At 33.4% G+C, this 25,160-nt stretch overlaps 2 protein-coding genes across 5 annotated transcripts in view; one reads left to right on the top strand and one right to left on the bottom strand.

Moving 5' to 3' along the window:
- Positions 1–25,160, top strand: part of LOC409898 (protein expanded-like) — an 80,458-nt gene that overhangs the window by 25,935 nt on the left and 29,363 nt on the right. The window contains 3 exon segments of the mRNA XM_026441439.1: positions 12,925–13,577; positions 18,272–18,401; positions 18,404–18,499. Of these exon segments, the coding sequence (XP_026297224.1) occupies positions 18,372–18,401; positions 18,404–18,499 (126 nt within the window). The 5' untranslated portion in view covers positions 12,925–13,577; positions 18,272–18,371.
- On the bottom strand, positions 2,630–13,019 carry LOC409899 (putative sodium-dependent multivitamin transporter). 4 transcript variants are annotated; one of them, XM_016912674.2, is made up of 11 exons: positions 12,858–13,019; positions 12,175–12,347; positions 11,540–11,745; positions 9,223–9,746; positions 8,600–8,821; positions 8,136–8,476; positions 7,266–7,385; positions 6,040–6,354; positions 5,081–5,446; positions 4,109–4,334; positions 2,630–3,810 (listed from the first exon to the last, which is right to left on the bottom strand). In XM_016912674.2, exons 4-11 carry the CDS (start codon positions 9,331–9,333, stop codon positions 3,775–3,777), a joined length of 1,737 nt encoding a protein of 578 aa, XP_016768163.1. In that variant the 5' UTR covers positions 9,334–9,746; positions 11,540–11,745; positions 12,175–12,347; positions 12,858–13,019; the 3' UTR covers positions 2,630–3,774. The 4 variants fall into 4 exon arrangements, with proteins under 4 accessions (XP_016768163.1, XP_016768164.1, XP_016768165.1 ...); XM_016912675.2 differs by having other exon boundaries at positions 12,171–12,347; XM_016912676.2 differs by lacking the exons at positions 11,540–11,745; positions 12,175–12,347; positions 12,858–13,019 and adding an exon at positions 10,351–10,677.

Consider the following 25,160-nt stretch of genomic DNA (forward strand, 5'->3'; position numbering starts at 1 on the left):
TTATTTTTATTTTTATTTATTTTTTTTTGAGGAAATAACTTTGATTAATCTTTTATTCTTGGAATTCACTATGGAATGTGTAATTGGAATTTTTCCAGAATATAATTCTCTGAATTAATTAAAATATTTCCACTATTTTAGATAGCATGTTATTAAATGAATTTTATTTTAGTATTTTAAATATTATATATTAAACATATTAATATTGTTTGATAATTAAGAAATATATATAATATTTTCAATTTTAAATTAAATAAAACATTTAAAGTTTAGATGCTATTCTAGACGACCATGACAGTGGAATATTCTGATGTTTTTTATAAGATTAATACTGCATCATATCCATCAATATTTTAATTATATACCTTTTACATAAATTATTTATAAATGCTTTTATAAAAAGAAACGGTATAATCACTATTTCATATATAATTTATTAGTGTGAACAAAAAAAAAATATTTACATATTATATTTAAATCTCTAATAATTCGTTTAATTCTCTCAAATAAAAAACAATCATAAGAAAATATTTCTAACATTAATAGGAATGCGTTTGCGTAATCAAAAGTTCGAAAGTTTCCTTATATATCTCGTATTTCTTTGAAATTTTTGTTTTATCGTTTCTCCTCTATCTTCTCTTCTTTTATATCTGGTAACACATCGTTGGCTTCTCTTAACAACGATAGTTTTTTTGTTTTTTTCTTCGAAAGTATATATACACTGCATTAAAACCCGATAATTGAAATAATTAAAATGGAACGGTAGTGCGCGAACAGGAACGTAATACGAAGCGCGAATTCGCGTATAATCCATCATTCGTGTATTCCGTATTCCACGTAGATGGTGTACGTGCTGAGAGAAAGACTCGTTTCGTCTGAGGAATGCACGGCATTATAATGAGAACGCGGCAAGACCACGGTGCAACTCCGCGACTCGATTATTTTGTTTAATTACAGGGAACATTAGACAAGTCACATCCGCGGCGTTACATGCTCCTCGGAATTCTTCTTGTGAAAAAAAGTATCGCGGCTCTATTGTTCGTCTATTGCCACATACATAGCTATGTAATTATTCATACTATTCATAATTATTCACACAATAATTTTTTATATTGCATCCTGATTATATTACAAAGGATGTATAAATGTCTTTTATGTATATTATCATTAATACGGATGACTATTAGATTCTGATTAACTGCTATTTGTCGTTTAGTGATTATAATTGTATATTCATTAAGTTATAATTATCCAATAATGACGTTCATGACTTCTGAATTTGTTTGAATAATTATGTATAGTTCATAATTCTGTATTGTCAATAGAATCCTTCAGTTGAATCAGTTCTTAATTGAAGCATTCAAAGAAAAAATAAATCACAAAATTTTTAATTTAATAGAAAAATTATTTGAATTACACAAAAGAAAATAAATTTGTACCATATTTTCTATCTTTTTTTTTTCTCTCTTCTTTTCTATTTATTCGAAGAAGAATAATTATAGCGAGTAAATTATGAATAATGATGAAACATTATCCGATAGAAAAATGCGCATATTAAATAAATTTTAAAATTTTAATTTTAATTTTCTCGGAAAAAGCTTTTATTGTAATATAAAAAATTACACTTTATCTTGCATTCTGTACAAATAAAAATAAAAAAAAAATTTGTTCCGAATGCAAATATAATACGTTGTTATCATGAGTATTGTGGATAGTCGTTGTAATTTTACGATTCTCAATAGCTTTTTCAACTGATATGCTTATCTTTTTTTTTAATTTTTTCTAGAATAGTTCAGTTTTTTAGAGTAGTTATCTAAGCTTCAAGAAGGCAAGAGAAGAAAGGGGAGGAAACAAAAAAAAAAAATTAACTGCATTCCTTATGAGCTCAATTAGCGGAAATTTCTAACTTTATGACAGAAAATACTAGTCGTTTCTTCATTTAAAAGCCCAATATATAGATAGATTATCGCTGCTTACTGGATGATAACAGTGCAAAACATAGATTCCATAAAATAATAGTGGTTGCCTCGATTGTTGATTCGATTAATATTTGCCGCATATTCATACTATGATTACATGGCTAAATGTATATTTAAATATTAAATATTACTCAAGGATAATTGATTTAGGATCCTATTATTTGTAATTGTTTTAAATGCTTAGATAAATTCAGAAATGAATTTCATTATTTATAGTTATAAGTCTTTCTATAATATATAATATAATTAAAAATATAATAATAATATTTAATCTTTTGATACTTAATTTTTAAAGTATTAATTCAGAAAGGGATAGAATTAATTAATTATTTCTGTAGTATTTATTTATACATTATTTATTATATGTTGAATATAAAATTTATTTATGTAACATTAACAATAAATTAAAATTATGATCAATTATGATGTTTTTTAATCAAACTTTGATACATCTTGTGATATTTTTTTTTAAAATATTTGATAAATTTTTATATATTTTAAACAAAAAATAAATTATATTATTTCACTATATTAAGTACGCATAGATAGTTAATAGATTAATTTCTTCAATACAGATATTCTAATGATTTAAAAAAAAATTAATTCATTTTTTGTATATATTTTTTATATCATATATGTTATCATATATGTAATATTTTTTAGTTCAATTTATTATATATAATTAATAATCATTTACAATGTTCTCATTATTCTGTGTAACTTTCCACTTCAAAATCGTCTTTACAGTTCACTGTTCTTACATAATTCTCTCAATGTTCCACGTTAAATTAGTGGTGAACAAGCAAAGCATATGAGAGATGCGCGAATTGCGCAATGTAATTACACGGTCGGACGAAAGACAGTAGTGGTTGCTCAACATGGATGGCGGCGACCATAAAGGCTTCGTTTCAACAAAAGTTCAACGAAATTCGAATGCCGCAAATATTTAAAACAGTGACAGTCGCGCGTTCAGACACAATTTGTTTAACTGCGTATCTATTCATATTTGCGAGTTTCTCGATTGATTAATAAAAATGTACAGAATTTTAATCATTAGTAAACCGCACGCTAACATTTACGAAGTGTTTCCATGTCGATTCTTACGCGTTTAACGTAAACGAACGACTACTGTCTTTAAGAACTGGCCCTATCAATGCATCAACGACAAGTGCTCATAAACATAGCCCTTGTTTGCTAACATTTGTTTAGTGGAAGTGCTTGACAAATGTTTGTCACGGATTGCCTGCTATTAACATTTCAAAAAGCTCACAAACATTTGCAAGCATTCTACGTGACCGGTGAATACGCGGCTTTAGTAGTCGAAACAAAGCTCGAGGTGGTCCACTCGGTCTCTCCGTACCGCGTTATTTCCTTACGTAAGCGCTGCACAGTGCACGGGTCGTTGCTTCGTTCTGTATGTCACCGTGTGCCGCGCACGGGAACACCAGTCTGACGGCATTCCATCGTGATTTGCGAACGTTTCGGTAAACGTTCAGCACACCCGTGGTTCGCGCGGTGTTTACGTCTGCTCCTCGTTGCAGAGGAGGAGAAGAGGTTGGCCGCCTTGTGGCGATAATCGGAATTCCGAAAGGAAAGCAAGTTACGCGTAATATCGGCCACGATTTCATCGAATCGTATTTCTCGAGAGATCTTCGATTACAATTTTTTCCTCTTGTTTTTTTATTACTTTTTTTATTTTAACAACAGAGTTGTTCAGTGTAAACGTCGTTCTGGCTGATTTACGCGACACGTGTCTTGTTCAACGGATTTGGACTCTGCTCCGCTTGTTTTTAGGTTAAGGCCAATTACGAGAATTCTTCGAGTGGCGCGTCTAACCGTTGTAAATAAACGATCGATAGGTTAGGTCTGTTTCCTTTTACGATTGGACATTAAAAATATGGTAATGGTGATGTTGGAAATCATGCGATGATGAAATAATACTACGAGAACCAACGTTTAGTTGAAAATTGCATAATGGAATTGTAACTTGTTAATCATTAAGAGACAATTTAAGTGTTCGTTATTTTAAAATTATGTATGAGTATAAAAAATTCCTTTGTAGCATATTTATTATATCATTCGTGACATGAATTAATTAATTAATATCAAGAAATCGTATCCAATATTACCGTGTTATGATATTCATTTGAATTCTTTAATTGTTGTTTGTGTAATTTCGATGCCAAAATCGGTGTGAAGAGATTAGGATCTATATCCTGTGGTTTTTCATTTAGAATTAGGTTTGAAATCCAACTGAAAATCCAACCTACTCCGAAACTTAAGACACTTCCCAAGGGACAGTACCACATATATGAAATGCGATACAGATAGAAATATGAGTCATTGTTACTTTGCCTGTAACAGAAAAACCGCATATATAATTTATTGCCTCTTAGAAACCAATTATGTTAAATTGTACTACGTAAAACAAGTATTAATTTTATGATTAAGAGAAGCATTAGCAATTTGATATAATAGATGTGCGTGTAATATTATAATAAAAACATAATATCATCTTTTTTAAAACATAATTGTGATTTGGAAAATATATATTTATTTATATATATGTTTTTTATTATATATTTACTTGATATATATGTTTGGATAATGATATAATTTTTTTTCATATTAAAATGTATCTTATCGTTATTCATTTTTTGAAAATCATTACTTTGATATTAATAATTATTGAATTAAAATAAATTATTAAATTATTGAACAATAACAATCGTATACAATATATATAGATTTTTTATATAATGAATTATGTTTTTAAAAATAATCAGTAAACGAAATATTTAAATATTATAATAATAACAAATAAATAAATATTAGCTTTTTGTAAAAAAATAGATTATAAATTAAAAATATCACATAAGTAAAAAATAAACTTATGTTATTAAAAAATTGATATTAATAATTCTTACAATATTATATCATTATGAAAACAATATATATGACTTTCTAAATGCTATTTCTCACTAAACGTCAAAAAAGATCTCCAATGATAAAAACTAAAAAACAGTTGCGTGTATCAGAGAATGTGCGTGAACGGAGACTGAAAATGTGCATGGTCAATAAATAGCAGGCGAATTCCTTACTGGTATTCAAAATGCAAATTCGACGATTCCTCGTAATCATAATGCGTGGCATTGCTACAGTTAGACGTGACATCCACCTTGTTCGGGATTGGTGGCTTTGGCTGACCGAAACCAATCCACAGGGAGAAAACGAGGCTAGTTAGTAGACCGACGATCGCTCCTCTCTGATTTCCCAATCTTGTAAACATGCCTAAAGTGAACATGCCGAATACAGGACCGCCCACCACACCAAAAATTGTGAGAGCTGCCTGAAGGAGTCCACCAAGAAAATGTCCCACAAATGCCAATCCTATACAACTAATACCAACTATAACGGCCAAAATCTTGCTGATGACGATTGATCCCGTTGCGGTAATCTCTTTATTCCTGAAATAATATTAATTATAATATTAATATAATTATATATCAGTTGATTATATAAATCTTATGCATTTAAATAATTAATTGATATATACTGAAATAACCAATAATAAATATTCTAATTAGATCTATAAAGTTTTCTTTCGCAAAGCTTAACAAATTACAAATTATAGGTTATGTTGATATATTCGTCCGTATAACGATACCAAATTTTATATTAATAAAAATTCTATCGTAATAATCATTGCAATCAATGATATTTAATATGATTTCTGAATATAAATCGTAATATTATCGCTAAAAATCTTTTAAATACATACAATTGTAAATTCTACAGCAAGAAGGATCCGTTTTTATGCTACAATATAATAATTAAAAAATTCGAGAATGTACTTCTATTCCTTTCGCTGCAGGATTCCCAATTACAGTACTACTTTCTATTCAAATTTTTTGTCGAGAGTATCATCCAAGATAATTAAAAGTTTAAACTTAAATCGAACGAAAGAATTTCTCCTTGGTCACCGTATATTAATATTAGAAATCTAATACGTAATGACACGTTGGTTGACGAAACATTTATTAAATTCTACGAGGCTCACCAAAGACGACATATAGGTTTGATAAAATCTTCCAGTATAACGGCGGCCAAGGAATTCACCGTGGCAGAGATGGTGCTAAGTCCAGCGCTGAAGATGCCTGCTATAAAAAGGCCGGGCACACCTGGATACGCGGAAAGCATGTCCATCACGTAAAGGGGCATTAATTGATCATAGGATCCGATCCTTCCGCTCTCGAGGGGGTCGCAGTTACGATACCGTGTGTATATCGCCAATCCAGTGAAACAGAGGCCCAAGGACATGAGGGAGGATAATGGCCAGCTTATCCAAATGGCAGATTGTGCGTGTTTCACGTTTCTGTGAAAAGTATGAAAGTATGAGGGAGATGATTTTACAGACGATTATTATTAAAGTCGAATCGGCAGCCGTGGCGGACGAGGAACGATTTATCGAACGATCGCTACCGGCGGTATGCATGCGAGATGCGTGGCTGAGATAAAGTCCGGAGGAAAATTCCTCCGTCTCTCTGTCGTCACGCTACGAAGAAGAGAATCACGATAATGCGCCTCGAGATGAATACAATGCCGCGGGATCGGGATACGCAATATTCGAGCCATCTAGAGAAATTTCATTCGAATGCTTGGTGGCCGTATCGTCGTCGATTTATCGAACGTTGATTTACGATTCAAGACCCGGGGAAGAAAGATCGGCCGATTCCACGATCGGTGCATGCCTATTTGCTCGTTTTACCGATGCTTTTGCTACTATAAAATGGATTAGTGGAACAGTAGGTTGAAGATACTTGAACATGATTAAATTTAAATAAGAGTAATCTGGTTTTCTTTTTTAGATTGCATGATTAATAACATTGGTTATGATATATTTATGCACTTGTACACGTACCGAAGAAAATTAATTACGTTTGGCATTAATTTTTAATAAATTCTTTTATACGAACTTCTCGAAATAATATTCATAATAGATTTATCTAAAATAATTATTAAATTATGATTTTCTACAACCATTAATTATTTTAATTCGTATTTTCTTTTTTCCTTTTACGAATAATTCTTTTTTAAATCGTGAAACCAGTCTACGTTATTCAAATTCATAAGCGCCGAGATGAAATTCTTGATATTTTTTTTTTTTTTTTAAATATTTGGAAACGTGTCAGCAAGATGTTAGTTAATTATGAAATGCGTGGACGTGTATAATCCCCGATATCACGAGATACGTATGTATCGTGTAGAAAGTCGGCGTATACTCACTTGATGGTTAACATTCTCTGAACTTGAACTTGGTTGGTTCCGTACAAGGAGAGGTAGGTGAAGAAACCGCCAAATGTCAAGCTCCACCAGGTGTGTCGCACAGTTGGGTCCATTGAAATGCTGAATGAATGCACATGCCATTGTCAGTATCGATACCGGGCCTGAATTCCTCGTAAAATAAACGTTTCATGCCTGGCATGATATTTGAAAGTGTGTTAACTGCTCATGGCAATTTACAATATAATGCCAAAGAGAAAATTTAAGTAGTTGCTAGCACACTATTACTCGTGTTATACAACGTAACGGTTCATATTATAATGATAGTTAAAGAACCATGCTCTGATTGTTTCGATAACCCTAAACAATACATAAAACATAATAATATCGTAATATGTGCTAGTCATTGATAAATCGAGAATTTAAGTGATAATTTATTCAGAGCTTTTAACAACTTATTTAATAACAAAAATTGACAGAAATAATATTGATCAGTAGATTAAATAATTCCTCCTGGATAAGTAGATCCAATTGCTCTATTTCTTTAATTATATTCAAATTCAAATTATTATTTTCTTTTATCCATTCATTAATAATATTAATATAGTAGCCTTCATGTAATAGGATCATAAGGTACATCATTAGAGAGCAGCATTGATTGATACAATGACATTTTCATATTTAACTGGAATATTCTACCTGGTTCAAAGCTAATGTATATTTCATGTAGATTTTAAGGTTCCAGACTCTTATGTAAAATTTGACCTCTGACCAAATTGACTTCTGACCTCTGACTTGGTGAAATCTACTATATGATTAATACGATCATGATTGGACTTTTTTTTTTTTTTTCCAAGAAAATAAACGGTTCACCTGTCAAATTCTATCCGTGATCCTTGTCGAGCAATCTCCCAAATTTTGTCAAGGCCTCCGACGTTCATGGCTGCGGTGATGATCACCAGGATAATAGCTATCAGCATCAACAGACTCTGAAATACATCGGTAATGAGAACCGCCTTGATACCGCCGATGGTCGAATAAAACGTGCAGACCAATCCTATGCCGATTACACTTGCGGTCATCGAGATACCTGTGGTTGCTTCCAGGGCAAGTGCCGGTGCGTACAGTACTACGCCGCTGTACAGAAGCAGTTGAAGTATGAAAGCAAAGCTTCCTGCCATTCTAGCCGCTTTCCCGAAACGTTTGTGCAAGTACTGAAAGATATATTCCCATAATTCTTATTAGTTACTTTTTTTTTTTATTTTAATATTAAATATTTTTCTTTTCTTTTATCGATTAACATGCGAAGCGAGCATGTTGCCTCGTAACTCACTTACCTCGAAGGCGCTGGCTTTTCCAATCTTGAAGAACACCGGCATGTAGAAGTAAACAACGAATGGTGTAGCAAGTCCGTAAGAAATATTGATCACCGCGTATTGGGTACCATAAACGTAATTTTCTGAACTCACTCCTAGCAAACTGACCGCGGATATATAGGAAACCGTTAAGCCTATCGCGACCGGTAACATTTGCATCGATCTGTCCGCCATGAAATATTCCTGTTGTGAACCATGTTGAAATTACGTGAAATTATTGGGCTATATAATACTTTCATCTTTTACTTCTTTTTTCAAGTCAGTCAATTTTTAACAGAAATTTATTTATTTTAACATTCAATTCATCTTATAAGGATATTCAATTTAAAGTGATATATATTCAGTAGAGATAAATTTTTAATAATTTCAAAAAGCTCTATGAGAGTAAAATTTTGTTGCTCGAATATATCCCAAAAGAGACGTACAAGTTTTTCTTTCTTTAAGATGTTTGCAATTGGAAAAGAATGTTGTGCAAAGTCAAATTTTGGAAAAAGATGAAATCTTTATAATTTTAATTCTTCCATTGAGTATATAGTCTATATTATTTCTAAAAAAATAAGAGAGGATCGTTTAAATTGACTTACCTCCATTGATTTCTGTTTTCCTCCGCTAAGCCAGTAATATACACCAATTCCTGAACTAATGATCATCGTTATTACGATCACCGCATAATCTGCGGCTACCAGGTTAGCCATGTTCCACTTTTAAACGATATTGTCAGGCTGAATTCGACAGGCACACTAGTGCTTGGCCGCGATCGTGCTCGATCGCGGCAGTTTATTTATTTAATGTATCGCTTAGTCGACAAACGTTGCCTCTTTAATCATTGTTGGCTTCAACACATTTAACATTGATGCCATTTACGTAATGATTCAAACAGCCATCTGTCTGGCGAATTATACCATTCCTTTTCCCTTTCTTTTTTTTTAATCGTATTCTATTACAATTAATAAGTCTGGTTACAATTGAATGTTTTCTTTTTTTTGAATTTTGACAATCGTTAAACTCATTCTGAAATTTGATTTCTACTCGTTCTTCGTTTGTAAACATCACTTGTGATAAATACACATTTATGTCCATACATCTCTGTTGATTTATTAATCATCACCTGTAATTGGATTTTTATTTCCTTATGTGAATATAGAATATTTCTGTTTTAATGGGAAAAATAGGAATTGATATATTTGTCATAAATATAAATTGGTAATAGTAAAATGGTATTATAAATGGTGCAGTGATATTTGAATAAAGGATACTTAATTTTCAAATGATTCTTTTGTGATTGTTAATCACAAGTTTTGATAATTTTACATATGTAAAAATAAAGAATATTATTTTTTAATAAAGATGTTTAAGATAAATGAATTTAAGATAAGTGAAAGATTAGATAATATCAAATAGTAATACTCACATTAGCTTTTGTATGTATATACAAATTCATTCTTAAGTCAGAATTTATAGAGAATTTTAATTATAAAAAGGACATTAAATACATATTGAACATTTGATCACTTATTTCATTTTTTATTTATCTATTAAAAAACCTATCACTGTGACAAAATCACGCAAGGAAATGAACATTTTAAATACTGTACGCGACAATTGTACGTACTGATGGACGTCGTGATAGTAACTAACAGAGATATATTAATAATTGTTTCAATTGCTACGATTAAAGAAATACCAACACTGAAATAAAGATGAATCCTTACCAGTGAAAATTACCAGTGTAAATTTATATTATTTGTTCAGGAGTGCAAATGCACGTTATTTTTGATTTTATATAAAATGTCATGTTTCTTACTATCACTAAAAAACTCCTTAAGTTATAATTTTATCTGGGATGTGAAACTCGCATTAAAGTTCCAGAACGACTAAATATTATGAGAAAGAGTTTGAGTATTTAGGATTAAGATGACAGATAAGAATGATAAGTATGATAAGTTAAAGAACAAAAAATTTTTATCGTTCAATTTCGATTCTTTAATTGTACACATTTAAGAAGTACTATATAAACAATGGCACTTGTCAATTATAATACATCGCGTGACTATTATTAAAACAGTCAATGATGTCTACACATTTCAACCATTAAAAAGAAAAATTTTTACAAAAAAATCTAATATTTATAAAGAAATAAATATTAATAAAATAATTATCATTAGATTAATCAAATTCAATATACAGAAAAAAATATTTTAATAAAAACTAAATCATATATATTATTATTAATCTTTCATTTAAAAATTTTGTTAATAATTTCACGTCCTCGTGCATTCAAATATTATGCTCTTGCAACTTAATTTTTCTACGAGCTTCATCCCTGATATCATTTTACTCATCTTTATCAATTTCTTGTCATATATATATGTAATTATCGATTATCTTGATAATATCATACATAATTTTGATTAGAAGTAGTATTTTAAATTAGAACTATATAAAATCCAAATAAAAATCTTTTTTAAATCAATTTCTATTTTGAAATTACAAATCAATAAGATACCTCTATTCTTTTATTAATCAATATAATAAACTTTTTGATGAGATCTTTCTTTTTCAATATCCTCCAATAGATATATCGTCCCGTTATAGAACTTTTCTTTCCACAAAGTGAAGGTGTACGAAAAGTTTCTAACTATAAACGCACAGTTACATTATAAAGATTACAGTTATAAAGTATACATCAAATATTAAGTGAAAGACCATAGATATCGGATCTCGTATAGGTCTGTGACAGTGTTTACGGTACTGGCGACAAGCGTTTCCTGCGTACTATCATAGAACGCGTTGTTTGCACGACAAGCGCTTCTTACGGAGCTACGGTTTATGCACGTTCGCGGCTATACAAACCTACGCGTTGAACGTGCACGTACGCACTTCCGCGTTCTCGTATCCTACCTGAGAGAGCGCGGGTGTCTCTTACGATTATCATCGAAATAAATTCCGCGGTAACCTATGGGTCTTCTTCTCCTTAGTGATCTCGCTTCTCTATTCGCATTAGAATATGCACAACATGTTGGAAGGAGAAAGAAACATGCGTGTGTATATAAAATGTGTTCATCCATTTAAATAGATCTATTTATATAGTTCGATGGAATCAACGTCTGTAAAAGAATATTATTTTTTTTAGAAATAAAGTTTTTTGTAAATTATATTTTTTAAATATTTTTGTATTAAGTACATAGATAGATATTCTAAGATGATGAGAGATATTCTAATGATTCATGATATTTAAGAAATTAGAAACAAATTAGAAAATAATTTTTTTTTCCAAAAATATATCTAAATGAAAGATTTAAAATGGAACGATAAATTTATAAGAAAAAGCACTTGATCAAATATATAATTCAACATTTTCTCCATTCAACTATCAGTAGAATTATTTCAATAATACATTGTAAGATAGAAATGATAGGTAATTCTAAGTTAATTGAATTGATAATTATGCTTTTAGAGAGAAAAAGTAATTCGAGATATCGCGTTCAATTCAGTCGCTGAGCAAACTTGTTTGTTCGACTAAACAATTTACCTACACATTAGCGATTCTACGGTGGTGCCTGTTAGCGCCAGCTCTTCGTCACGAGTTGCTCGTGTAATGCGTTAATGTGTGTAGAACGTACGCGTTACTGGCAAGATGCTAAACAATTACACGAAGTCCGATGGATTATTATTGCCCAAGCTATGAAACAGGTTGCATCTTTTTGGTCTTGTGTCAAAATAAAATTGATATACAATTATTATTATTTTATTATAATTATTTAAATATATTAATTTAATATTACTAATTACTATGATTATTTATACTATTAATATTTAATTATATCAGTATTTATTCAACAAAAATATGTGTGAATATGTTTATAATTTGATTGTTTTTGATTTTCAAAAAATAAATATATAAACATTTATATAATTTCAATTTCTAAATTAATTCAAATAATATAGTCTAATTTAGTCAATTCTAATTTAATCTTTGTTCTAATTTTAAAAAAATCAATTTAGTTAAATTAATTGGATATTCGAAAAGGTTAGGTTTGATTCCATTAGTACAATGAAACTAACACAATTAATTTAATCATATTGAATCGTAAATATTTCAATTATTATTGACGAAAAATTATAAATACTTATTATAATTTTTTTATAATAAATTAAATTCTCATTTAAAAGACTTCTGTATAAATAATCTCATTTAAAAATGCCAGTTAAGTAGTACCTATTTTAAAATTGTAGTCCTTAACCTATGTACACATATACATGCATCAAATGTTTTTACGTTACAGTCTTTAAGAAGTTGGCAATAATCCTCGGGTGATTTTAACATACAAATCAGCGCGGAAGATAGATTGCATTATCATTGCGTCTAGTGAAGAGAACGTGCAACCATTTCGGCAAATATTCATTCCACGGCAGTATTTTATTGGTCATGGACGAGGTGCGCCCGTGCTGCGCGTTTCTCGTGCGCATTCTTCGTTCCGTCAGAGGCGTCAGTGTCGCGGATCTACGCTTCGAATGGCGGGTTTGTTGCCGCGATCCCCGTCACGGCGATAATAAATTTTCCGTATCAAAGCGTCGTTAAGTGGGAATTATTTTGCAATTAAGAACAGGTTGTTCCACGGATCGAATCGATTACGATCTAATCATCCACCGTTGCCGTTGCAATTTGCCTCTGGGATTTATTCATAAAATCGTCGATTTATTCGTAAACGCGTAAGAAAGGCATTCCAGCGCGGCTTAACGAGAATGTTAAACCGCAAGGGCAGGAGATCAGGGACTTTACTAGAATGCGCGGCGAACTGCATGCACGCATGATGCATTTGTTGAATCGTGGGTGGAAGAAGAAGAAAAGAAAGGAAGAGTGGGAGAAAGAAAGATGAAGGCGCGTAGGACGAATACGGTGCATTCTTGATGTATTTTTTAACACACTAACTGCCGGGTGAGTTTCACATATTTTGTTTATGACGTAATTATTTATATTATTAAACATCTATATTAATAAAAAATTCATTGTTCAATATTAGAAAAATCAGTCAAAATGATAAGAAATTTTATTCGATATTCCTATTTATTTTTTGATATTGCTATGTACTGTAAAAGAATATTATAAATATTTTTTTCATATTTAAGATATAATCAATATAAATAATAAAATAGTTGTCAAATAGTAGTATATCAAATAGTATTAATGTTTTAAAAGTGTAAAAAAAGTAAAAAGGTTAAATAGAATACTAATAAGTTACTATTTATTAGAAGAGGTTAAATAGAATATTTCTATTGATACATTATTTATAATATATATTATTATGTACATATTATAATTCAATATAAATAATATTATATATTTTATGAATAATAATTCATTCAAATATTTTAATTAATTGTTGCATCATAGGTAATTTTTTATTTTAACGGTACCTATTAATTTCCAAAGGAATAGTCATTTACATGATTTTGTCCCCCTCTATGTATTATCGATACAAATGAAAAGAGTTCAGAAAAAAACCAATAGATTGCGCGTATGTAGTCAAGAATATAGTCAAGAAAAATAAGAACAGGGCTTAAGGTTGCTTAAATATCGCCATTTTAATTAATGGCTAATATTCATATTTGCGACTGTTCTTAAAATTTATTTTGTTTTATTCCCTGTTCTATTTTTCGATTTTATTTTGTAAGAATAGCAAATGATCGATCAAGCAGAAAGAAATAAAAATAGGAAACATTCCTTTTTTTTGATTTAATTATTAACTTTTATAGATTCAAATGACGTAAGAGATGGTTCTTGTGCTTGAGACATTAACCGCGAGATCGCGCATCACTTCATTACATATTTTCCCGCGCATTTTAGTAGTTTGCTAGTGGTATAGACGAACGAATTTGCACGTTACGTGAAAATTAATTTGCGATGAATGTTATGGTAAATTTTGTGTTTTGTGATTTTTATGAGCATTGTGACATTTAAACCAACAGTCGTTGTGAAATATCTATGCGATAAAACCCGTTTGCGTGTAGGCTGCGTTACAAAATATGATAGCAGTGTGAAGCGTGCTTCAGTTTGCTATGTGGAATGAAGAAAAAAAGATGGAGGCAAAGAAAAAAAAAAGGAAAGGAAAGAAAAATGAGAAATGGGGTTCTAAGTAAGTACGATAGCGTAACATACTGACCTTATATTTTCATTAGCATACAATCAAGTCTAGATAAAGTATATATATCGGCATATCAGAAATATATATAGCTACGCGATCAAATCGTTGATAAATGCGAATAACGGTCCATTAGAAGATGCTCCCGGAAAGCTATGCAATAAATAGAACGAAATGATCGATTGACTAATATTTATCTTCGATCGATGACTGTTTTCTGTTACACGTTACTAAGGGATTTTTAAAATTAAAAAAAAAAAAGAAAGAAATTAGAAATTTAAAAATTCTTTCGATTTCGTATTCTTCTCTCTCGATGTAAAATATTAGAATATTTGAACAATCAGTTTTATTATTACAATAAAATAATATTTCTCAGAATTTTTTTAATTTTAATATATAGAATACTTTTATATTTTTTCGAACACTGTCATTGAATCAAGCGCCATATAATCAGCATATAAATCCAGTTCGAATTAATTCATTCGCTCTCATTCGTATAACGGAAAATTCATGAAATTCTGCACAATTTCACAGGCGCCAGTTACTAATATAAATTCGGTATTTAGAATAACTCATTTTTATCAAATTCCCATAAATTTTTCAGAATAAAATTTTCATATGTAATGTCAAAAGTAAAAAATTGTTTCAATGAAAGTGCAATATCAAATTCTTGTTATATATTAATTAATATTATATTTCATCTTATGAAATTCAATAATAAAACTCAAAATTCATAATATTTTTGGACAACTATTCCAATTAGAGAGATTTATTCATATATTTATGCACAATTGACGAATATGACTAAAAATGACAGTCTGCTTGCTCTTTCGTTATCTTTTGGTCGGCCATTTTTAGAGATTCGTTCTCTTTCCCCTCCAGATAGGTAGGTTGCTAGGTAATTAGATTTGTACGCGCGGGCAACATCGGCGCTTGAGAAAAGGACGAGAAGTGGCGAGAGTGCGCAAGACACGGTTACTCATGCCACTGGAATGTAGTTCACATTGTTTATATACCGCCTCCTACGTGCATGCACGTCGCACTTCGTCGAACGATAAAACCAGTCGCCGGCGCTCCCGTCGTGTGGATATCGGCCTCCATGCGTGTGCACATGCTTCGTCGATCCGCCACTTTCATCCCTGCCGATCCGTGGAATCCTCGTTCTGTTTTCGAATTCGCTACGAGTGGCTGTGATGCCGATCGGGAGAAAAGGCATCCACCCGCCATTCAAGTATGTTCTTTCGATCCGATCGAGATCTGCATACTGATGGCCGAGGATGGGCTAATTGCCGGAGATCGGTACCGGCACAAAGGTCGCCGGTGTCGCTTGTAAAACATCCTAGATCGTTTGACGAGGCGGTAATAAAAGACTGGTAACGCGGATGGCATTCGTTATGGGTGGTTATTCCGAATGGAGGATTCTTACGAGTATTCGTCACCCAAGGCTGAGGAAAATAAATTTTTGAAACAGATAAATAGAAATAAATATTTTTTTCTTCTTTTAACGATACAGGCCTTTACAAATAAATTTTTTTTTAAAAGAAATATCATCCTAAAATATATATTTTAGAATCAATTAATACAAATACTGTTTTGAAATGGATATTTCGTTGAAGTCATCTTTTATTACATTTCGATTAAAAATTAATATTTATTGAAGATCATTTCAAATTCTCTTGAAGTAATCCACCGTGAAAAAAAGTCCTTTTATATCTGAATAGCATCGAGTCTTAGCGTCGTATCCACAAATAATACACCTCTACGGTTCATCCCCTATCGTTGTTCTCCGCTCTCCACGAGCACCTATCGAGATCCGCGCGCAAAAATTGATCCTCCGTGATTTTCCTTCGAAGTCTTCGGGGTCGGTGATCGCGAAGAGAATGCTATAAGGACACAGGTTGAACGGCTGCAAAATGCATTGGCTATCGGGGTCCAAGAAGGGACGAGAGATAGAGGACGAGAGAAAAAGAGGGATAAAGAGGGAGGGTAAGAGAGAAAAAGGAGGTTGGATCGGGGGGAGGGAGAAGGAGAGACCGGCTTTTATAATGGCGCGGCAGTTATACCGGTAAGCGAGTAAATGCATCAACGTGCTGCAAACCGAGAGGCACCTGAGAAAGAGAAATAGACAACACGAGCGCGTGTACGGGATAAAGAAGGGATCAAGGGTAAGGGGGTGGGTGTACGGAGGGGGAGAAGAGGAAAAGGGACAGAGAAAAGAGCCGGGCTCCTCGGGGTGTGGGCGGATTGCACGCGTCTCTCGGTAATGGATCCCATCGATCATCCCTTCGCGGGTAGAGAGATGGTTTCTCTTCCTTTCTTCTCTCTTTCTCTGCGGATCGTCCATTAGTCAATTTCGTCGATTACCGTGGCGACTTGGTCGAATCATGGGACGACCCCAAAATAGTCGTGTCGAGGACGCGGAGGAGAAAAGAAAACGCCGCCACAAAAAGCCACTTCGTTGCGCGGATTCATGGTGCAAAGTATGTCAAGAATCATTTATGTCCTTGATGATACGTATATGCGTTATATAAAAGAGTAAATTATCGGCGCAAGATACGTTCTTGCTTGCTACAGAGATTGAAATTTTTTTCCCCCGAACGTAAAGTATAAAGAAATCTTCCAAAATTTTTCACACATTTACCGGAATATAACGTAACAGAGATTCAGATTAATAATACGTGCAGGAAGGAAACTCGGTAGAAATCGATACAATTAATCGGTTCCAGCGGGTTTGAAATTCCATTCCGGAATCTGGATCTGATGCTCTGTCCGCGTTGCATTTTTCTTTTCTTTCGAGAGAGAACTTATTGTCCGGCCGATTTACGAGCCGGTGGTTGGCTGGCTCGGCGCGAGCGAGAGAACCATCCCGTTCCTCCATCCACGCGACCGCCTCTTGTTCCACAGAGATGAAAATGGAGTAATGCCGGGAGCGATTCTGTGATTTACCGTGGACCAACATCCAGAAAGAGATTCAACACACGTGTTGTGAACCGTGTGTGCACAGGCCTCCCTCTTCTTATTCCTCCTCTTCTTTCTCCTCCTCCTCCTCCTCTTCTTTCTGCTGTTCCTACCGGTTGGGATCTCTGGAAATGCCAGTGTGATTTGTGCGACCGGTTACCGTTTTCATTTGCATATCCCTATCGGCTCTTTCGTACATTGTTATCTTCGTTGCCACGTGATTCCCTGGTCTAATAGCCTGACACGAAGTAATCCCGGTAGTCCTCTCCACTCTATTTCGAGGAACGTTGTTTTGGGTCATCGGTCACGTTATTTGGATAATCGATTTTTTTTTTTTTTTTAAGATTCGTTGGTTCTTTGAATGTAGAATAGAGAGGATAGAATCGGTGTATAAATTCATTATATATTATCTTTTCCATCCCCTCCATTGGCTTAGAATTACAAGCCGATCTGCACACGTCTCAAATTTCGCGCGATATTTTTCATAAACATCCGTTGGATGTAGTTTATTTTTCAAACTTTCGTATTTCAGTTATAGTTTATGATACAAACGGTGTCCACGTTGAACCAGCTTTTCTTTCTTTCCCCGCTGGTGTGATTGCAGTGAGGACGCTGGGCGTAGCGGCGACGAAATGAAGCATGCAGCATGCGTGGTAGCGGTGTCACGGCTGCGCGGTCCTGCCTTCAACCCCTGGTGTCCGCCAGCCGCTACCTCGCCGTTCAAGCCCTTCCTGGTGATCCTCTTTACTTCGTCGTTGAGGTGAGTACATTTACATTATTAAAAAAAGGAGGGAGGAGGAGAATAATAATTCACGATGCATATCCAACTTGTTGTTGCAACAAGTACATTCATAATCTTCTTTCATCATCTCACACGCGCGCGATAATTCCGTCTATTTTCCATACAACGCCATTTCCATTTTGGAATTATATCTTCTAATGAAAAAGCAATAACGTTTGAAAGCTTCTTGCTATATGTTTAAACACGATCGAGAGTAATTTTTTTCATACAACGATTCCCATAATCGCCACTATCATTTTATACAGGGAATGTCTTCGAATCTTATCCTTTATGAATATTATTAATTCTCGTTTGAAGCGTTTATAGTGTACGAATCGCTTGTTTAAACTGCCTGTAACATGGTTTACGGCTGGATAGATGAGGGAAAATGAGACGGAATATAAAATGATACGATGTAATAACAATGATAAGAAACTTATTATTGATAATAATTAAAATAATTCGAAAATGTCTATGCTAGATTACCATGATTGATGTTATTCATAAATAAGTATAATTTTTATTCTTAATAAAAAAAAAGCTTACAATATTACACACGATCGAATTGAAAATCACGCGTATCGTGTATTAAAAGAAAAATCCGATCTGATTATTTCTTCTTTCCTTCCTAGATTACCATGATTGACGTTATTTATAAATAAGTACAATTTTTATTCTTAATAAAAAAAAAGCTTACAATATTATACATAATCGAATTGAAAATCACGCGTATCGTGTATACGAAATTAAAAGAAAAATTCGATCTGATTATGTCTTCTTTCCTTCCTTTCTTTTTTTTTTTCGACGTGTAACATGTACCATCATCCGGTTGAAACGGAAACGCGCAACATGGCCGCGAAATACCATACTTTATCGGGACATGTGCATCGCGATGTCGAGGGCACGCCTGGATTTTCTAATCGTGGAATGCGATTAGTTACATCCGTGGCGCGCGTGGGCGTGCGAGCGTGGAATAACCGATGCGAGAGAAACCCGCGTATAGTACAGCCGATATATTAAGGCGTGCGAAGGTACATGCACCTGCCTTGTCCTCCCTAAGAGTCATTTACAACCGCGGGAGTGAAGAGGAACGCCCGATACTATGTAGAATGGCTAATTGAAAAAGTCCCTGCCTCGGTTTATTTTGTGTAACAGAATATGTGTGTTGTACAGAATTATGTTTCACGCGTGAAAAGTAATTTTATTTCGTTACGTTTTTTGAAACGATCCTGAACACGATCGATTTATCTTTTAGTTTATTTTATTTTATTTCCTCGAAAAATCTCTCGATGCTAGAACGCTTATTAAACAAAAGGAATATTCTTATTGAAAATAATATTTATATCAAAATATGATTTTTTTTTTAGTAAACTTTTGGTAAAATTATCTTCTAAATTCTATTCTGTACAGCTCTTGTTTACAATGATGGAAAAATTTATCTCGAAATTCCAAGGAATGTTATATTGTATTCGGCACAAAAGTTATATCAAATGCGGTGTATAATTGTATTAAAAAATTGTTTACGCGATCTCGGCGGAAGGAATTCGGTTGGAAGGAAACTGGTTGGAAGAAAGGAACTCGTTTAGTTTCGCGATATTTTTCGTCGATTCACGGCGTAGAACGCGTGCCCTCGTAAATTTTTCAATGCTTCGCGGTGAAAAATGAGTGATCTCGTTTTCGAGGGCCGCGTTTTACACGAATTATACACGCGCGATTCATCATCGTTTCAACGCAGTTATGATCCCTATTAAAACAGTTGTTGCCGATTAAATCTGTCTGAATAAAGGCGCGTTTGACGGTGGATTTTTTAACTCGACGATTCGTAAGATACAAGATCTTGTATCGCCATGTTTAAGCGTCGACGTGACTAATGCTTGTCGCATATAAAACTTACAGGTGTAAATTTCATTTTTTTCTTTTCTTTTTTTATTTATCGTTGTATCGATCAATCGTCGATCGAATAAATATCGGAAAGTAACTACTCATTGTGGTTAAATTACACGGTGGTTTTTGCAACGATATTATTGACTGAATTATATTATCTGTAATGGTAAAAATAATCGTTTTTTTAAATATTGATTTTTATTTTTTTTTGACGAAAAAATACAGACTTCATTGATTAAATCTTGATCATGTTTGCTTCTGCAACTAGCTCGTTAATACGCAGGTTCATAAATGAAGAAGAAACAATTGTATTCGTACCATTTTCTCTTCACTTTTCATGCAACTATGTAAAAATATATTATCGATTCTATCTTTTCTTCTTTATAATATCAGTTTTTTCCTAATGCATAATATATTTGTAAAAAATTTTCAATAACAAACTTATAAGAAAATCTCTCTTTCTTTCTCGACTCCAATCAATTTCTTAAATCTCAATCATATAAATTTCATATAATCGAAAATATCAACAAAAGAGAATTTTAGAAAAAAAAATAAAATAGAATAAAATTTTAATCTTTTCGTTTCTTTGTGATCGAAAAATTTCACATTTATCTTCGTATCAATCATTCATTCCTAAAATTCACTCGATTTCCTCCAAGGAAGAACAAACAAAGCGTGAAATGAAACAGTTTTATTACGTTATCGACGTATTTTTTTTGTTTCTTTTTCGCGCCATGATCGAAAAGATATTAATAAATATTGGGAAACACTGGAATAGGGAGAATGTATGGCGAAGGCGGTGAGCGAGCGTTCGTTTTTCAATGGCAAGGTTTTTCCGCGAGCAACGTCGATTTGCCCCGTTCGAGGCTATTGCCTTCTCGCGTCGTTAGACAAACCATCTACACAACAACAGGAGCTCGTTACACACACACACGCTCGTGTAGAGTGTTCTGGCGCACCTTCTCACACGATACTATCTACCTAATTATAGCCAGGTTCATTTGTAACGACGAATCTGAATTCCCCGGTTGCCAAGGAAATTCCTCGTTCTGCCTGCGTGGCCCCGCGTTGGCCTGCTGTGAAATCAACGGGGCTGATGCATTCTTGCTTCGTTATACCGAATCGAAGTAAGAATGTTGCACTCGCGTGCAGGTTATCAAGTTTGTTCTACGGATGCGGTAATATATCTGTTAAGTGGGATAATATCTGATTAATAACTCGTTTTTAGAAAAATTTAGAAAACGGATGTTACAAATTATTTCATCGTTCAACGTAGCGATGGATAAGTGGATGTAATGTAAGAAACGTACGTTAGTGTATCTGTGAAAAATATTTGAAATAAAGGGTTCTTTTGATATTTTCTGCGAAATTAACGCATTTTTGCAACTATTGATAGAAATGTGTTATGGGTAAATGAAAATTAATGGCATAAAAAAAAGAATACATTTGGATATATTTTTGTATATTAATTCTATTCAATTTTTTGTTGCATTTGAATTTCTTTATAAAAAAAAAATTATTTGTAGTTAATTCAGAAACAAAAATTATATGATATATATTTAATAATACGATTCGTAAAAGAGAAAAATCTGAGGGATAATTAAAAACGTGAGAACAAGAGGAAAACAATAAGAAGAAGAAGAAGAAAGAAAGATATTAGTTTTCTTTTTCTCCCGCGTGTAATTAATCTATTAACTGTGAAGGAAAAATGAGTAAATTCATTATCTCTCGGATCGGAGGTAATTTGGATGTATTTCCGCCTCGTAATTTCCTGGCAACAACAGGGAACGAAAGGAAGAATAAACATTTTTCCGATCTGAAACGCTTACGTGTTCCTGAAATAGACTCATTGTTACAAAATACGATAAGAGATACAAGAGAATTAAAAACGTTTCATTCCACGTTATATTTCCTGCCTTTAACACCCATGTTTTCTACGGCGTATTTCTGAAATGGCCGTGTCGATTCCTATCTGGTCCCGGTTACGTTTGTACCGATACTAATTTATTACAATGGCAGAACGGTAGCATAATAATTATGTAGATAATTGAAATGCCGATTAGAAAAGTGGAATGGCCAGGTTTCTTTTCAAATGGAAAAATACGTCCATTGTTCATTTCATCCGTAAGATTTGTAGAATGTCTATGAGAAATATTGTTATTCGAGTTTACGGTCTTTTTTATTTCTCTTTTGATTTATTCTCTTCTTTTATCTCTCTCCTCTCTTCAAGATAGAAGTTGAATTTTGAACTTAATCCAACAAAATCTTTGTAAATATCCTTGCATTCCTTTGCAATATCAATATCGATTATTCACTAATATTCATAAAAAAAAAACTACAACTTAAAAATATTTTCTCGATACATAATTTTATTAAAATTAAAATCAACGTCCTTATTTTTTCCATAATTATTTTTTCCACAATTATATTTTTTTTTTTCCACAAAAACCAACGATGGCCAAGTATTTACGATGATGTAAAAATGACGTAAAAGTGTTCGAAAAAAAGAGAGGGAGGAAGAAGATCCATTCGGACGGATATTTTTGTCAATCTCGCGAATCTATCGCGTGGCCGTGTCCTGGCCATGGACAGAATCGTGAAACGCGGGCCCGATAGGATCGACCGTAAATCTGAGCCGACAGGCTGTTCCAGGGGATATTTTATGGTGGCCCGTAGAGATTTGGTGCGGACAAGATCGGCGCCGGAATGCGTCGAGCGACTCGAAATATTCGATACGGGGCGATAAATTGTTCCTCTGCCTCGGCGCGTGCATTCCATGCCGAGCATTTATGAGGGACCTTTCCCTTCGGGCCATCGCTTAAAATGCTACACAATTGTAATAACGTTTCCGCGTACGGTCTCTCGATACACCCTTGTGAAATTTCTTTCGAGATAAAAATACGAAACTTATATATATATATATAATTTTTCGAAACAAGGAATATCGATATTTCAAATTAATATTTTGAAAATTATTTAAAAATTGAGAAAAGATAAACAATTTTGTTAATTATAAATCTTATTATTTTTTTTAATATTATACTTCGTTATCAAAATTTTACTCGTTCGTTTATTATTTAAAAAGATCAAGATCTTTTACCATAGCGGATCTTCAACCGGTTTCTCCGAAGCTGGATAGCTCACGTTACATCAGATAACTTTCTAATCGTGTAAAATAATATAAGCTTTTATATATATTAGATGCATCGGAAATTCTTTCGATGTAATTAATGGAGGAAGAGGTATATCGTGGATGGAAGAAAAAACGTCTCGATGGTTGTGTAATACGTTGTGGATACGTTTATCAATGGAAAATAATTCCGTGTTACGATAGGTTGTATAAATTGGAATAATTTAAACCTGTCGTAAAATTGATTTTTCTTCGCTTCATTTCGTAATGGTCGCAATAATTTATAAAAAAATCATGTAAGTTTTTAAGTAATCGTATAGCACGCTCTTGGAAATTATTTAAATTTGAAAATTTTTACAATTTTGACGATTCTTTTATACTTGTGATATCTTTGATATCGTTCGTTTTAAGATATGTCTATTATTTCCTCCGATGACATACATCTTCTTCATCGTGTGCACATCCCTGCTCCGTTAAACAGCGCAAATTATTTTCGTTCAAACAATTTACTCCTTGATGCTTTCAACGAAAAAAACAAAAAAAGAGAAAAGAAAAAAAAAAGAAAGAAGAAGAAAAAAGGAGCCGAAAGAAAGGAGCAATTTTCATTCAAATGATTCGTTCTTTGATGCTTTCAACGAAAAACAAAAGGAAAAGAAAAAGAGGATCACCTCGTAAATACGAAACCAAAAAGCGTCAGAGACTCGATTCAGCTATAAAAGTGGCGAGATTTCAATAAACATCCTCGACGTTTGAGCATTTGCAATTTATGCAAATCGTGACGACAGCGAATCCGTCGATGCTTTTGTCTCGCGAACGAGGCAAGAATCGGTCCTGGATCCGCGCGTCCATTCATTCTAAAAAGCCACCACGAGACGGCCACGGAGAGAAGTCGTGGGGCTCCGTACGGTAGGAAGCGAAGGGAACGCCAGATGCGATTTGAATATCCGTGGGTGTCTCTCCTTCTCCATCCCTCTCCTTCTCTCTTTCTCGCGTCCTCCATCGCGCGAATTCGCGCTCACGCCTGTTACCATTTACCATCTCCGTATATGTAATTCATTGAGCGAAGAAGGAACAATAGGAACGGTTGCGCCGAGGACTTTTCATGATTATACGGTGCTCAAGCTGTGATTACCGTGTACCGATCCTTGCAGTGTGTGTACCTCCTCGTCACCGCCGCCACGCCGCGATCCTTTTTCTCGGCAACGGTAAGAAAAGAATTGCCGTTCCTCGCATCCGCGCATGCGCAACAACGAAACGTCTTATCATCGTAACGCCATCCAGTTGGGAATCTATTTCGAGCAGCGAATTATCGCGATCTCTCGTGACGGTAATTGCCCTAATACCCACCTTTGTTTCTCGATCATCGCGTGATAACGAACCTTGTCACGGCTACGGTATAAAAATATACACCATTTTCAATTACACGTTTATTATTCTTCCTCCAACTTGAAGCTCTGAAGTTTAAATATATATCTTTCAGATTTTTCATAAAGATCTATACATAAAGGTTATCTACTATCCTCCTCTCTCCTTCATCTTTGCTCAACTTAAATTGCCCGCTGTTGAACAAGCGTTGCGACATTTTTCCGTTTGTCTCTCTGAAAAGTCTCTCTCTCACGAGCGTAT

The sequence above is a fragment of the Apis mellifera genome, linkage group LG6 (assembly GCF_003254395.2).
Source record: "Apis mellifera strain DH4 linkage group LG6, Amel_HAv3.1, whole genome shotgun sequence".
Lineage (NCBI taxonomy): Eukaryota > Metazoa > Arthropoda > Insecta > Hymenoptera > Apidae > Apis > Apis mellifera.